At 33.1% G+C, this 16,098-nt stretch overlaps 1 protein-coding gene across 2 annotated transcripts; it reads left to right on the forward strand.

Annotated features, from left to right (window-relative positions):
• Positions 1 to 277: 277 nt before the first annotated feature.
• On the forward strand, positions 278 to 14,967 carry Bsg (immunoglobulin domain-containing protein Bsg). 2 transcript variants are annotated; one of them, XM_071584554.1, is made up of 8 exons: positions 278 to 454; positions 1,005 to 1,280; positions 2,679 to 2,790; positions 2,869 to 3,053; positions 3,138 to 3,248; positions 5,276 to 5,449; positions 9,308 to 9,443; positions 9,532 to 14,967. In XM_071584554.1, exons 1-8 carry the CDS (start codon positions 385 to 387, stop codon positions 9,581 to 9,583), a joined length of 1,116 nt encoding a protein of 371 aa, XP_071440655.1. In that variant the 5' UTR covers positions 278 to 384; the 3' UTR covers positions 9,584 to 14,967. The 2 variants fall into 2 exon arrangements, with proteins under 2 accessions (XP_071440655.1, XP_071440663.1); XM_071584562.1 differs by lacking the exon at positions 1,005 to 1,280.
• The last annotated feature ends 1,131 nt before the right edge of the window (positions 14,968 to 16,098 follow it).

Raw genomic sequence — 16,098 nt, forward strand, 5'->3', positions numbered from 1 at the left:
TCTTTAACCAGAACAACTGATATCGCTGAAGAGAAATATAATTAATCTTTCTCAAACAAATCTAAGATTGATAACGTAATCTCCCCACTGAACGTGAATCCGGTAATGAAGGAGGAATCCAATTAAGTAGGTCATATACGTTACAAAGATATCAAAAGCAAAATGATAGCTCGGCAAACTTCACGGGGTCAACTGATTCGATCAAGAATTAAAAGTGGACGAACGAAATTGTGAGTCTCACGCGCAGGTTCTTACGTAACTTTAATAGTGATCGCCATCTTGCTTAGTCTGGATTGGGTGGTGAATCCACTCAGTCCTTTGTGCATTTGTTGTTTGTCATCCTGATATTTTTACACTCACCCTGAGCCGAACCTATTCTATAAAATGGAAAATTTAAGTTGTGTAATTGTTAGTTTATTATTTATAGGCCTCGGAAGTATCGTTAAAACTCAAGGTATGATTTTTACATAGTGGTTTTTAGTACACAAAGATCATGGGTCTACAGAACAATCGAGTGATTTTCATATGTAGGACACGGATACTTTCATTTGATTTTTAAATGAACTGTGTAATTAATGCCATTAATATTTTTATTTTATTGAGCGTTAAGTGACGTGCTTTGAACCGTGATATATTTGTTTTTTAACCAACTGGTGCCTTTAATGCAGATGTGATTCGATGAAATTGTGTTTCATATCCATGAGGAAAGAAGTGTTCTTGTCCAAGAAATTGCCTAATATGATATGTTATGAAATTTTGGTATCCTAATAAGTTGACCCAATTTATATCCACTTAAAGATGTTCTGTGGCTCTGAAGTTATTGGTGTTTATGTAGATTGCATTTGAAACGAGGGATTTTCATATGAAATCTTTTTGAGGAACATATTTGCATTTGTCATTTTAAAGAAGTCTAGTGCGTTACTTGCAATTATTTAATGGATACGCTTTGTGAATTTCGTAACTTAAGTCAAATACGCATGTGGTCTATTTTCTGTCTTCCATAGGAGGGGATGCAATTGTATATAAAGGTAAAACTCTGGTGATGGAAGGGGACCCCTTCGAAATATCTTGTAAAGTTACGATGTTTGACCTTATCAAATGGCAATTGAATGGTCGCACAATAGTCCCAGACAATCGGAACAATTACAGCTTAACTCAGACTAATGTGGACGGAGTCATAACTTCAACGCTAAGTGTACCTAGTGCCCAGTCGTTTCACTCAGGAACCTATAAATGCAATTCATTGCACGGAGCAAACCATCAATTATTTGTGCTGAGTGGTAAGACCTCGGCACTCTAGTCATACGTGTGTGATTAGCCCTCGTGAGCCACCCACTCGCCCGTGATTAAGTTAACTTCCTTTTGAATTAATCCTTAAACATAACAATTAACCTCAAGCTTGGCTTTTGAATATTAATGTTTATTTTTTTGACGTGTGAGCCGTGCCACATACTTATAAGTACCCCATGTCTTGGTGGATCAAAGGCTTTCGAATTCGTTTCAATATTAATGAGCGAGTTGATGGGATGAATCACTTCATGAATGGCCGGATTTGCCTGAGTAGTTCCGAAATAATTTTGCTGCTGGCGCGTATAAGTAATATTGAGTGGAGTTATTTAATTATGATTGTTTAACACAATATACGATTGTGACTGACTCTAAACTATTGTGAATGGGTGGTTATGGGTGATAAATTCCACTGCATTATGTAAATGGGTGACTAACGATATTAGAGTAAAATTGCAAGTTCAGTTTCATGTTACAGAATATTTTCATGTTACAGAAAAAAGAGAAGTATCTATTAGAACGTTCTCGCATCTTGCAGCACTTTTATGACTGTTGTTGGTCAATGTAATTGATCATATATTTCCTTCTAAGTTTGAATTTGTATTTATGGTTGGGTGGCCTGGGTTTCAGTTAACAAATTGAAAGGACTTTTTTTCAAGCGATGTGGGTTGATCCATAAGATGATTTTTCGATCTAATGTTTTTTTGTTTGTTACAATTTTGTTTGTTACAAACCATTGACTAATTGTTAATTCCAATTTGTCAATGGTTTGGCAAAAAACGAGCCAGGTCAATGAAACAACAGCATGCTACACCAATCATAATACCCACCCTTATTGGTTACTATAATCCTTGCCTGTCGCTATTATTTTGTTAAAAACAGATTTGAGTTTTACCACCGATAGGGTAGTGAGTGCAATTGCTTTCATTGAATAACAATTGCTGGTGCAAGCCTCAAGAGTTAAAGTGTGTGAAGGATTTTCCTTATGTGCCTTGGAAAAACCATTTTGAGTGTTCTATTTTTTGTTTTGGTGAGAGTAATTTATAATATACCTTGCTGAGTGATTGAACACTACTACTGGCTAAACCTTTCACCCACTTGGTTATATTAGAAATTTGAAAAGATGAAAATTATTTTTCACTGTAGTAAATCTCTTTGTAATATTTTATGCACCATGCCTCAAGATATGGCGTAATTAACTTACATCTCAATGTAAATAAGCTTTATGAATATTGTAGAATTTATTGGCAATCAATTATTGAATTTCTCGTGTGAACATTGATTTATAATTATTAACCTGTTCATTTGCTGTTAGGACTATTAATTAATCTGAAGAAGAGCTTAAAACGTAACTACGGAGTACCTTGCTAAAAATGTTATTACTGTTACAGGTGATATTGCCCCTAATTATGATTTTGGTACATATAAAGTTTTGGAGCCTAAACAACCCCTAGTTTTGCAGTGCAATGTTACTGGGACAGAACAGAAGTATACATTAAAGTGGTATGTTTTTAGTTTCCTAAGCTGTGTTATGATGTGGTGCAACTTAAGCAGTTTCATTAATTGGAATAATGTTATTAGGTTCAAAGAAGACAAGCCAATTGTGGTTGATGAAAAGGAGAAGAGGATTCAGATAAAGGATGATGAACGTAAATTGGTTATAGAAAAGCCTGGTGAAGATGATATAGCAAATTATACATGCAGAGTAAACCACAGCAGTTTTAATGCAAGCTCTGTGGATTTGAATGCCACTATTACTGTTGTTGGTAATTAAAAAAATGATAATGTATAATTTATTAATTAAACAAAGCATTCTTTTAAAAAATATAATATGCAATGTTTGTGTCCAGGTCGCCCCACTCTTCGGATGCCTTCTACAATGAATCTGGTTGAAGGTGAGAAGCTGATTTTGAATTGTACTGTTAATGGAAAGCCAATTCCAGAGGTGGTATGGAAATTTGGTAAGTTAAAAATCCTTATTACTCAACAAGTTTTTTTGTCATTTCATTACATTATCCTCTTTTTATATTATTTAATAGGAGACGAGTGTATTTGGTTGTTGGAAGAAACACATGTTAATGTTCCTAGTTTGCTCCTTTTTTAATTCTTCCTTCCATACCCATTGAAAAAGGATTTTATAATGGCAAAATAGTTTATACAGTGTATTCGTATACATTTTATCAGAAACTTGCTTAGTTCTGTCCACTGTTCAGTAGTGGTGTTAAGTTTTACCCCAGCAGTGGTCCCAACATTTCATCATAGTTAGCCTCAGTCATATGCCATAGACTATCCAAGTACACGGTTGCTGTTGTGCTGATGCCAAGAAGGTAATGCAACCAAATAAAAATATGATAGAACAGTTGGTTAATTTAAAATTTGCCTGTTAATTTCATTGAAATAACTATTTTTATGCTGGATATATTTATAAATAAGAGATTATTATATGGAAAATAATACTTTTTACAATTGCTTCTTATTATCAAGCATATGTATATATATATATATGTGTGTGTGTGTGGGTATCACTGTGCATGACCTAACGTGATGTCATCATTAAATTTTGTGGGACATACTGCATTGAGGTTTTGTAAATTTGTGCTCTATATTGGTTCACATTTTCATATTAAGATGCAAAATTGCACATACTGGTACATTGTCAGATATATTCCATTAGTGCTCATTTTTTGCAGTTCATCATTTATTAAAGAATTGTAGGGTGAGAAAATAAAGATAATAAAGGAATGACCACCATGCCCTGAAGGAATGGGGGGACATGAGCTAGCAGAAAATTTTCTTATTGTGATTTAAGTTAGTTGGAAAACTCCGCTTTTTGACTTAATTCAAATGTTATTTGTGATGTATTCAATTGTTACTGGCTCAACTTTGTGAAAGTTCATGTTCATTAAATGAAGAACAAAATTTATTTTTCCAGTATTTTTTATTTTTGTACTAATAGTTTCACCTAGCGTTGAAGCTAGTCGTACGGAAATAAAGAACAGTGGAAAAATACATTGTGTACTTCATATAATGTCTTTTGTGACTTTGAGAAACCTGTTTTAATTCTTCCAGTGCCTACCATTGATTGCTTTATTGTTTAATTGCTTGCCATTATTCATCAAGGTTATATTTAGGTGAATTAGCTAATATGGCAAACAGGAAAGAAAAGTTGTCTTGAGACAATTGCCTTTCTTGGAAACCTTGGGATAGCTCGTTTTTTTAATGTTCGGGGAAAATATTTTAGGGCTTATTTTGGGAAGGAATATTCCATGTCTCCTTGAGATGCTTAGGATTGAATCATTAATCCTTCTCTTAACAAATAAGCATTGAGATGTGTTAATGGCTTTCTATTTCCATCAGAGGATATTTTATGCTTGTTTTACAAATGATCACTGAATAACTGAATGGTAGTGATTGTCTTCGGAAGGGAAAGTCCATAATTTTCCTCTTCAGCTTCCTGGTTACCTATAAGTTATATTTTTCTTGGTGAGAGAGATTTTGAAGGTTTTTGTTGATTGATAAAGCCAATTAACTCTCAATTATGATAAGTTATGTACATAAGTGATTTCTTTTTTAAGTAAAATTTGTTTCATTTGTTGTCTTATTAAAAATCCCAGAAAATCAGAGATATTGATGGTTGGATGTTGGACATCCTAAATTTCAATGTCAATATTGTTCAGCATTGCAGCAGAATTATAATTTCAAGTTATGATGAAAATTTGAAGTAAGTAGTATGCTACTACATTAGAGAAGTTGTTGGATGAATCAAAAAACAAATAAATTGTCTATTTTGAAACCTTTTTTCATAATGACAATTACAGATACTAGCTGAAAATCGGGTGGGCAGCAATGGCAGGTTTCCTGAATTCACATAATTATAAAGTAGTTTTTTTAGTCAGTATGTTAAATACTATACTACTAGATTATTTCAGCTTAATTTTTTGTGTTAACAGCATTTAAAATTTAACTCTGAAACTTTATATTCTTAAAGGAAATATTTCAATAAATGAAACTTCTGGACGTTACAAGCTGATGGAAGGCAATGGCGTACCAAATGCTATTCTTAGCATTGATGAAGTTATAATGGATGACCGAGGATTGTACACATGCTTTGCTCAGAATGTTGCCAACTCTACAGAAACTAGTACCTACGTTAGGGTTAAAGGTAAGTAAATTAACAGACTCATGCTGTAACTCCAGTTGACTTTCATTCTCCATTTTGTTTCAAATAAAGATTAAGGTGTGCACATTTTTTTTATCTCTTTGAACTCTAGATTAAGGTGGCCAAAGACTGATTATTGATGGCACCTAATAATATTAATCATTTTAATTATTAAAATAGATAGTATCCCACTGCCATCCAACTGGTTGCCTATCAATAAGAATTGTTGGTGAAGCATGCTTTTAAATTGCTTTTTCAATGTAAACATTCTGTATACCTTCAAATGAGGAAGTTTTGGAGAAAAGCTTTTTTCGATAATATGAGCGCCATCTCTTGGATTTTCTAAGGACTTATTGAAGAACCCACATGACATCCATTAAAACTCGCTTTGATGAGACCTTTCTATGATTGAAGTTAGTTTTTGTAACTCGCTTTGATGAGACCTTTCTATGATTGAAGTTAGTTTTCGTTTTCTAGGGCTTGAAATACGCTATCGAGATTTTGTATTTATTTTTGGCCCGTGATTCATCTTCAGAAATAGCATGCAATAAAGCATGTTCTACCTTGATCTCACAAGATTTTTTCCATTGTTCTGCAGTTTGTCCTGGAATTGTTTGATAGAAGAAAAGAATCACTTAAATTTTCATATTATGTTGCCTAGGCCGTGTGCTCATCAATTCCCAATAATATGAGGTTGAGCAGTTAGTTTAGTTTAAGGCTAGATTTTATTCTTTAAACCATTATCATAAACTCATTTAAATATTCTATCTTAAAATTGATATTAATTCACTATAAATTCAGGATAACATTTACATATTTTCTGGGTCACATGCAAAATATGTTCACTGCCTTCTTTCTAAGAGTAGCTTATACAGCTTTAATGCTGATTGTGTTACAATATTTTTCTGAATATGGTCCTTTTCCATTACTAATCCTGACCTGTATTCCTATTATTGAAGGGTAATTAATTTGATTTTAGTTTTAAAAATGCTAAGAAAAGAAGGAAAGTTACTAGGAAAAATTCAAAAGAGGCTTAAAAATAGTCTCTGAATACCCTGCATCAGTATCAGAATATAGATGTAGAAGTAGAAGATAACAGGATGTAGATGCATATAAACCAAACAAGGGTTATGAGGTTTACGGACAAGAGAAAGGCTAAATTAAATGTTTAAATAGGAGTTATTAAACTAGAACGGGTGGAAGTTTTTTGGACCAAAATGGTCATAGTAGTAGGGGCTTAAGATTAAGAATAACTATCGACACAGTAATCAACCCTAAGGTTGGTTAAATTGGTGATGGTAGAGTTCAGCCAATACTAAGCCCAACAGTGTGTGAAATTCACACATTAGGGTGGTGGGGGACAGCAGATCCTTTTCCTCTGGCAACTATAGTTTCCCAAAGATGTCCTGGTACCGGAAAAGTCACACAGCTTGGGTGAAGCTGAGAGTGCCCAGGAATTGAACCGAGGCCCTCTGGCCAGTACTGCAACATTCTACCCATGGACTATCGTGTCCCTTAAGATGAAGAAAGAGCTGGGCAACAAAGATTTTGCAAGGCCTAAGGAATTGATGCCAATGAGGCTGAGTAAGGGTGATAAGAAAAGACTCATTCAAACTTTGATAATGGGAATTGTTTTGTACAGTGCAGGAATATAGACATTGAAACACTTTGATTGGCATAGATTGGAGGGTTTTGAACTGTGGATGTGGAGATGGTGTAATGGTCAATAAGGAAAACAAATGAAGAAGTACTAGGTATGTTTGAGGGAAAAGAGGGAATTGTAGGGTGGAACCCAAAGGAGACAGGAAAGTCTAATACGGATTATCTGGGTTGGCAATTAAATGTTGAAAAATGTGATGTAAGGGAGGCCTTTAGGCTAGCAAGGAAGAGGCTGAAAAAGAATGGGAATGTTTGACAAAATGAAGGGCTGGAGAAAGTATGCGGAATTAATGAAGGGTTTATGGTAATATCGGTTGTCAGGTTATTTCAATACGAGAGTTAAACAAATTCATAGCTGTCTAAGTCTGTGTCCATCCAAACCTTGCGTGGTTGACTATTTAATATGGTCCTCACTAATCCAGACTCTATGGGGTCAGAATTTGTGTGGATTATTGGCGGTTTTGGCATTTGTCAGCCCATTGAAGATTTTCCCCCCTCTGAAATCTTGGGTACTGTTGATTGCCAATTACTTATAACAACTCCACAGGATAAATTAGATACCCAAAGTTCAAGAAAATCCAATTTAACTTTGTAATACAATTATTTAAAAAAATACATCACAAATTTACAACCATTTACAGAAGAGTTTTTGTGTTAGACCAGCCAAACACCTTTAAGGGATTTGTGAATACTCCAATTTTACTTGCTTTCTGAATTAGCCATGTGAAACCTGTAAATGACTAGTTCCATCATGCCTACAGAAAACCAAATGTCTTCCCCTCCTCAATAAAACCAGTGTCACAATTTTCAGTAACCTGAAAGTAAAAACATCTTGCAGTACAATGAGCCATCATCTTTAAGGTTGCGGCTGATTAGAAAGTAATCTTGGAAGCAAAATTTGGAGATAAACAAGTTTGTCTGGTAAAAGTGCTTTGGAAACAAATGAATTTAATGGAAAGCCTATTGAAAACATAGCAAAGCAAAATTCTATACTTATAATAACAGCATCAGCGTATTAAATAAAAGCCTGTCATTTATAGTTTAATTGCAATTTGAATTCTGGGACAATAATGGACTATTAATTTGACAAGTTCATGATGCACAGGTGTAGACTGTTAAGGATTATGAATATTTTCTGGAAAATTCACTAATTATTTATTTTTAATGCCATAAATGAACATTCAGGCTTGAATATCAAGTATTTACTTAAATTCAGTCATTGATGTAAATATATGACAACTTTTGTGGGATTATCCACAGAGCATTTCCATTACATTTTGATTATGTGTAAAAGGTTTATTTAAAAAATACCAGGAACAATTTTTTCCGGACGTGATTGAGCGTCGCAGCATGCTTACATTGCCTGGGCTTGGCTGTGGGGGGTCTGACCCTCAATATACGCCAAGCACCAATTGCCTGCGAGCGTTTGTTCAGGCTAGATCATGTTTAGGGAATTTGTTCTTATAATCCATTTTGTTTTGTAGCTTTCATTGTCAAGCTTATATATTGCAGTTTATTGGACTGGTACTTAATACCCAAAAATATGCCAGCCTATTTTTGGATGAAAAATCATTAATTCCAAGCTATAAACGTGTTGTAATTTGTTACAATCAGAAATAGTGTAAAATTTGCCTTTATGTAGAATCTAATAAATGTTGACTATGTTGCAGTTTTGCATTTTGTGTTCCTACTAAATTTCAATTGATTGACAAAATGTAGATTCTCGAATGTTGAAGGGTGGTATGTTGCAGCCTGTGATAGGTGTGATCTTTACAAATCGTAGAATTGAAATGATAGTGGAAGTATATTTGGTAATATATGTACATATGCCCTTGTTACCATCATGTGCCTATAATTGTGGGAGATATTCATTGAAGTGAAATCCTTTGTATTATTCAGCCCAATTGGTACCTGTTTCATATTAATAATGTTATGGTGCCCAGTTAACATTAATTTGCGTGCGTCATAGGTCTATGCAAAGGCTTTTTTTTACTCTAAAAAAATAAGTATATGCATGTAAGTGGAAGGTAAGGAAAACTTACACTTTTTAAAATATATTTTCTGTCCTTAATATGTTCTTTTTTCATGTTAAACTATGTTTTAAAATATTTTTGTGGATTCAACCTGTGGCTTAGAATTATTGATGTTTCTGTACACTGGGTTTGTTTTGCTGATATTTTTATTCATTAATTTTGTTTATAGATAAGTTGGCAGCTCTATGGCCTTTCCTGGGTATCTGTGCTGAGGTCTTTGTACTTTGTTCCATCATCTTAATATATGAGAAAAAACACAATAAAGCTGAATTGGAAGAAAGTGATACAGACCAGAGCCCTGAACAGTAAGTTTTTGATTAATGGTAGTGTGTTTTAGAGTTGAAAAATACCAAGTTAAAATCTAAATTGCAAATACTTCTTACTCTCATCTAGGAAAAACACCCCAGACCATGGCAAAGACTCTGATGTAAGACAGAGAAAGTAAAAATGATTCATAAGTTAACAACAATTTTGTTGACCATTTTGTTTTGTTACCATTTTAAAAGATCACCTTGAGTGAAAGTTGTTTACATGTCAACAAGCCATTTGGGAAGCCAGAAGTGTGAATAATAATAATAGGGCAGTGGTGGAAGAAACTGAAGTGTGTCTGGTCTTCAAGGTGCTTGCATTTTAACGAGTGCTGGTTTGAAATCAAAGTGTGTGCAGTTGCCAAGTGACGTAATGGATGTTGCCCGGAGTGTTGTGTATATAGATTCGAGAAAATTGCACTTTCACAATCCTGTTTATATCCTTGTTAAAACTTTAAATGTATGAATCATATAAAATCATTAGCAAGTGAAGTTAAAAGAACTTGTTTAAAATCGTTTTCATGAATTTCTCAAAATTAAGGTGGATGCTGCATGTGGGACAACTTGGTCTGAAGTGTCTTTTTTTGCTGGCGTGGAATGAAAATGATTGTAAATTATTATTCATCTCTTAGTTTTTGAAAGTCATTCATATTGTATAGAAAAATATTGTTATCAATGAATGAAGTTAAAAGATTCCAGTCATTATCAGGAAAATATTAATGACTGGAACTGAAATTATTTTTTTGTTATGTATAGTTAATGCAACAATAAGCTCTTTAGGTACTTAAAAGCACTCAACATCAGCTGATGAATTTCTAACTTACTTTTTATGAAAGTGTACTTTGTATAAATTTAAAATATTAATGTTAAACTTAGCAGAATATCATCTGCTGTGTGGTCTGAGGTTACATTTAAAATCACAGTTGGTGCTAGTCGATTGACATGTACTTTGTAGTATGTTTTTCCAATGCTTGCTTACAAAATAATCTTTCTGTGAGGAATGCTTGATGAAAGTGGCTCAGTGTGTACAAATTGATTTCCATGCATGGTTCATAAGCTATAATAAGGCTATAATCATTAAAATCATATTATGGCGTGGAGGTGGAAGTAAGACCACGAGAATGCTTTAAATACTGTTATGAGGTCTAATTCTGAGACTGTTTTTCTTACTTGCTGGTTGAAATGGGCTTAAAAAATAAATGGGGCATAAAATTTTTCCTTATCTAGAGCACTTCAACTCAAAATGGCAACACTTTCTCAATTTTGGGATCATTTTTTATTATATGTATGTGCTTTCTATAACCATAAATAGTCTAGTACTAAATACTATGCTCCAGGGGGGTCCCTTACCTCAATAGTAGTAAAGTTTGACATTAATTCAGAATTATTGTAACCATTTCTAGCATATTATAGGTATCAAATACTGAACTAAAAAGTTATAGTGGCTATGGAGTGAGAACATTTCGACTCCTTGACCGCAGTGAGAGTATCATAGACTCTTTGGAAGTCAGTTAAAAAAAACTAGAACTCTAAGTTAGTTGAGCTTTGCTGGTTGAAATACCCAATCTCATTTGATTACATGAAGTGCGTGTAAAATCTATTCCTCTTTTGATTTTTATAGGATGGGTAAAATCTGTCTTAAATTAATCCTACTAATCTAAAATTAGCTACATCTAATTTACTTGTATTTTTCAATCACAATAAAAACCTTTTGAGGAAGTAGCAAGTGAATCACTACTCATGCTTGGTATTAATAGCATGATATTGTTCGTTATGCTGGATGATTTACTCAAATGAACGACATGGCTGCACTGAGCACATACTGCTAACTTGGAAGTAATAATCTTAAATTTCTAACCAAGAGTGTTCTTAATCAATTAGTAATTGTAAATGTACTTACTTTTGTTTTGGGGCAAATAATTGGTGTTTTAGTTAACAATTTTGGCATTTGATTTACATATTAAGTACTTGGAAAACTGTATTATTAATTTGGGTAATAAAGAACTAGTATGTTATTTAATTTCCATGTGTAGTGCTCTTTTGTGCAGGAGCACATGTCAAGAGCAACTAAGGCAATATTAAACGGACTGTTATAGTTTCATTTAACATTCTTCCTGATTTTAATTATTACTGCATTATTGTATTTTGAAAATTGGTATCTTTATGTTACGAAGTCAGTGTTTCAATTTGATATTGAATAAAATTTGGTGATTTTTAAAGATGTACAAATTATCTCATGCTTGCTGATGGAGTTAATTTTAACTTGACTGTTGATTGTTTTTAAAAAAAAGTGACGTTGCCAAAGTTGATTTTTATGGCAATCAAAAAAATCTTATCGTGGACTCAATGGAATATTTTCAACTTCAAAATCTGAACCATTGCCCTCGTCAGTTGGTTAAAACATGTTATGTGCACCCTTCCATGGGTTAGATTCCTGAGAATCCCATAATTTAGTGAAATCATGAAAATAAATTACCTAATTAGGAAATTGTGGGCTAAATTCTATGGTCTGCAGTATCATTATTGATCACTTGCATTGCTCATTTGTTACTTTGTGTAGCATGTACATATTACAAGTGCAGTAACATGATTATTTTTCTTTGAGAGTTATTGGGTTTGGCATTGTTTTCTAAAAGCCTCTTGTTGCATTGATACTCTATTTTTGTTTCCGCAAGTGCCCATACTCTTTTCATTAAATGACTTCAAGATATCGGAATGCTCTCCTGCAATCACATGTTTGGCCAAGGGTGCTTTACTGGAAAACTCTTGAGTAATGAGGACTATTGCTTGTTAAAATTTTCAAACTAGCCGTTATTGCATATTTTTCTATCACTGTTAACACCCTACCTTGACACGTGGTGGTTGTTTTAATGAACACCAAAATTTCCTCTTGTGAATTTTTTAATAGTTTTCATCAATGTTTAATTTTTTGTTTTTTCACTCGTCCAAAGAATAAATGCTCTCTTTATGTTTCACTATTTAGCCTCTTTTCTAATTGTTACATTTTCATTGCACACTGATTTTTATGTTTCTTTTAATGGTGGCCTCATTCACCCCTATCAAACTATCTTTGTGCATACAATATTGTGTGTGCAGGTCTATCAAAGACTTCCACTTTCCATCCAAGCCAATTCACATACTTCTTGCCTTCTGAGATTCTTGACTACTTCTAAATCATTGCATGCAAGAAGCCATAGTTTATTTTTAATTGCATAAATTATTAACTACAAATTCAAAAAAGTACAAAATGTATGATATTTTCGAGATAACTGTAACCGTTTGTGTGTGCTAATGTTAATAATATACAGCTATACACCTTGCAGAATGCAGAAAGAATGCCTTATGTCAGTATGACACCAAAGTAATAGTGAGCAAGTTAAAATAACATTCTTCACGAGCAAGTCAAGATGACAACCAAGTCATAGGATGCTTGAATTACGTTTCTTGGTCAGAACTGTGGATGTGCCAGGGAAATGCCCTGATGTTGGGAAGTATAGTTATAATTAAATATCTATGTATATAAATATATATATATATATATCATGTTAAGGCAAGGACAAGATTGGTAAACCCATGGTCATTGAAGGAAGGGTGTATTTTGCTTTAATTACCTAACGGGGCAAGTCACCCATACTATACTGTGGGTTTATTTGGGAATGATGAAATGGTTGTTGCAAGGTGATAATGCTTTGCTGGATAATATTCTAGCAATAAATTATCACTGGTTTAGTGCTATTGTCATCAGTGTCCATTGATGTCAACCCTTAAAATCTTACCAAGGCCTTAATTTAATTGTAATTGGTTTCACACTATAGTTGTCCATGGTGAAATTTCTATCATAAGCAGCATTGTACTAGTGAATAACTTGTTGTTTATGTTAGAACTAAATATCATTACTTGATTTTTAACTTAAAACTAAATCAGTAATGGTACCTAGTATACAGCTGCACCATGGAAGCCTTTATGCCAAGTTCTTAGCCATGATACCTAAAATATTTTTAGTGGATATAAAATATCCATCATAGGGAATGCCACCCAATGTGTCTCTTGCACATAAATAATTAATAGCTGGCATCAGGTGGCATTTTTATGGCAGCAAAATGCTGGTTGTGTGGTGGTGTTAATTTTCTTCCAACCTTGGTTTTCATTGGTGTGTTATATAAGTATTTAAATTTTGTCGGTTTACGGGAGAGGCACTTGTGCATTTATCCTTTTTGCATGATTGCATTTTTACTAAATTGTATTTATAATTTTTTTGAATGAAAAATTGCATTTCCAATTATATTTGCCAATATGCATTTTGGCTAAAAAGTATTCCTTTTCAATTTTGAGGCCCCATGTTGTGAGGTATTAGACTCCTTTTTGCAATGTTCTGGGAATGTTTCTGCTATTATATTTTACTAAGGAGCTGTATAGAGCTTCTTAGCTGTTGGAGACATGTTGGTTGAATCTGTGTAATTATACCAGTTTCTTTGAAGTTAATAAAGGAGGTATATGTTGGATGAAATGTTTCATGGAAAGAGTAATGTATCTTTTGTGTCATATTTAAGTATACCTTACTTGAAAATTTTACTTCTAGTTTTCACCTATTGATAAGTTGTGCCTCTTTGCTCGTTTCTATTCCGAATATTCATTGGAATTGACGTTTAAAATTGCCTGGAAATATTTTTGTATAATTTCACTTGTAATTATTCCAAGTCAACAATCAGTAATTAGCCATATAATTCACCTTTTTTGGCTGTAAAAGAAGCAATAGAATGGGTGTCATGGTTATCTTTTATTACATTAGGAAAAAGTCAATGCTGTATTCTAAAATTGTCCACCCCTAACTTGGTCATGGAGGCCTTGCTTATCCCCATAGAAAGATTTCATTTCAGTCCATAGTATGTTGCGAACCATGATAAATGGTTCCGGTTAGCTTCACAATGGTTCATCCAGTGTTTCTGGTGGTTCAGATATATCCTCTGAAGCTTTTGCACTATATTATATATGATATTCATAAAAAACCACCATGATTGTGAAGAGAATATTGCAGTTTTGATGGGATCTGTCTGCATTACTGTCATTTACCAGGATGATATGATGGACCTCATAGTACTTATAGAAGATGTATTTTCTAGTTACCATTATTAATACAGAAAGGGGCTTAGTAAAATAATTTGAAGTTTGTATGAGCCACCCAACCCTATGAAATTTTTATGATGAAATCAGCAATAGTTCACTCGTGCATAAGTATAATAATTACAAGGGGGCAGTGATTATTACTGGGAATTTTAATTTATTTTTTGCTACATAGGAATGTAAAGTGGATTGTTTTACATAGTTGTGCAGAAATTTTGAAAAATTGATTATGATTTGAACTACTGCAGTGTTGACTTTGTAAATAAACATGTATATAAAATTATTATCAATTAGAAATGTACATGATGTAATTCTAGATTTTATGTAAAAGTTACCAGATGGTGAAAAGTTTGTTCATAATTACTTTGACCCTGTAAAAATATAATTTTATTTAATCTGAGATGACTTATAAAATCACTTTTAGACTGTTAATCTGGAGATTATACTGTCCTGACACAACCCTTTTTTTAATATGAAGCAAGAATATTTGGTCTTGAAGTATTGTTCTGTTAATTTTGCATGTGTGCATCAACAACTAGGGGAGTTAACAAAACCTAGCTGAGATGCAGTATTTTGTTATTTTCATTTTGGAAGTTAGTAGCAATGATTCAAATAATGCTTTTCCGCATGTATATGCATGTCGGGTCTGGAGAACATTTATTTTTAGGACTTAGAAGAATTTACTTGTTAAATAAGCATAAACTATGTGCTGGTGTTTATTTAACTGTAAATATATTTCTCTGGAAATTATTGAGCTTAGCCATAAAGAGCAGTAGTTCAGTTATCATGTCAAAGAAAGAAAATCATCTGAATTAAAATATCAACAGCAGAGATATGAATGTATAGGTCAGTTGAAAACTAATGAACTTGAACTTCAGAAAAGGTTATGGTGGAGAGGGGTGACCCTAAAGTAGAAATGAAAGATCGAGAGCTTTTTCTTGAAAATTGGATGGAATATTCCTCCAGTTAATATGATCAGTAAACTTGAATGATGATGAAAGTACTTGTGTTTTCTTATCCATATCAACAGTGTAATTGTTCAATGCTAGATCAATTGTCCACTGTATTTATTTTCAACCAAATCAAAATGAGGTATCAAATATTAGCAACCCTTCTTAACTGAAAATTTTTGGATATTAAATTTCGTATCCATTAGGAAAACAAATTTTGTCTAAGAATGCATGGAATTGAAAAATCTTCAACTTGCCAGGTGTTTACCTATTTGTGCTGCTCTTTTCTTGACTAAGTTTATGAAATGGATACTTAATTTCCAATACTAGGCATTACATATTTTTAATGAATTATTGATACCTTTGTTAAATACATGACACTTATTTCTGGTCCAGATCGAAATATTTGGATAGGTGGTGAAAAAGGTCAATTTTGAGTGATCTTAATTTTTGCTTTTATGTAATGTTGGGAGAATTTTTCTGGCTATGAAATTTTATAAGTTAAATTCGTTCAGATATTTTGATTTGAATTTTCAGTAATCCCCAGATGAAATAAATTGGCTTAATTCAAGAGTTATATT

Source organism: Hetaerina americana, unplaced genomic scaffold, assembly GCF_022747635.1.
Source record: "Hetaerina americana unplaced genomic scaffold, ioHetAmer1.1.p SCAF_1, whole genome shotgun sequence".
Classification (NCBI taxonomy): domain Eukaryota; kingdom Metazoa; phylum Arthropoda; class Insecta; order Odonata; family Calopterygidae; genus Hetaerina; species Hetaerina americana.

Bases quoted from the DNA above. Each gene is read 5' to 3' on its own strand.
- Bsg (XM_071584554.1), top strand. From the start codon at position 385: ATGGAAAATTTAAGTTGTGTAATTGTTAGTTTATTATTTATAGGCCTC. The intron at 1,281-2,678 runs GTAAGACCTCGG...TTACTGTTACAG, and splicing joins TCAATTATTTGTGCTGAGTG to GTGATATTGCCCCTAATTAT. The intron at 2,791-2,868 runs GTATGTTTTTAG...TAATGTTATTAG, and splicing joins CAGAAGTATACATTAAAGTG to GTTCAAAGAAGACAAGCCAA.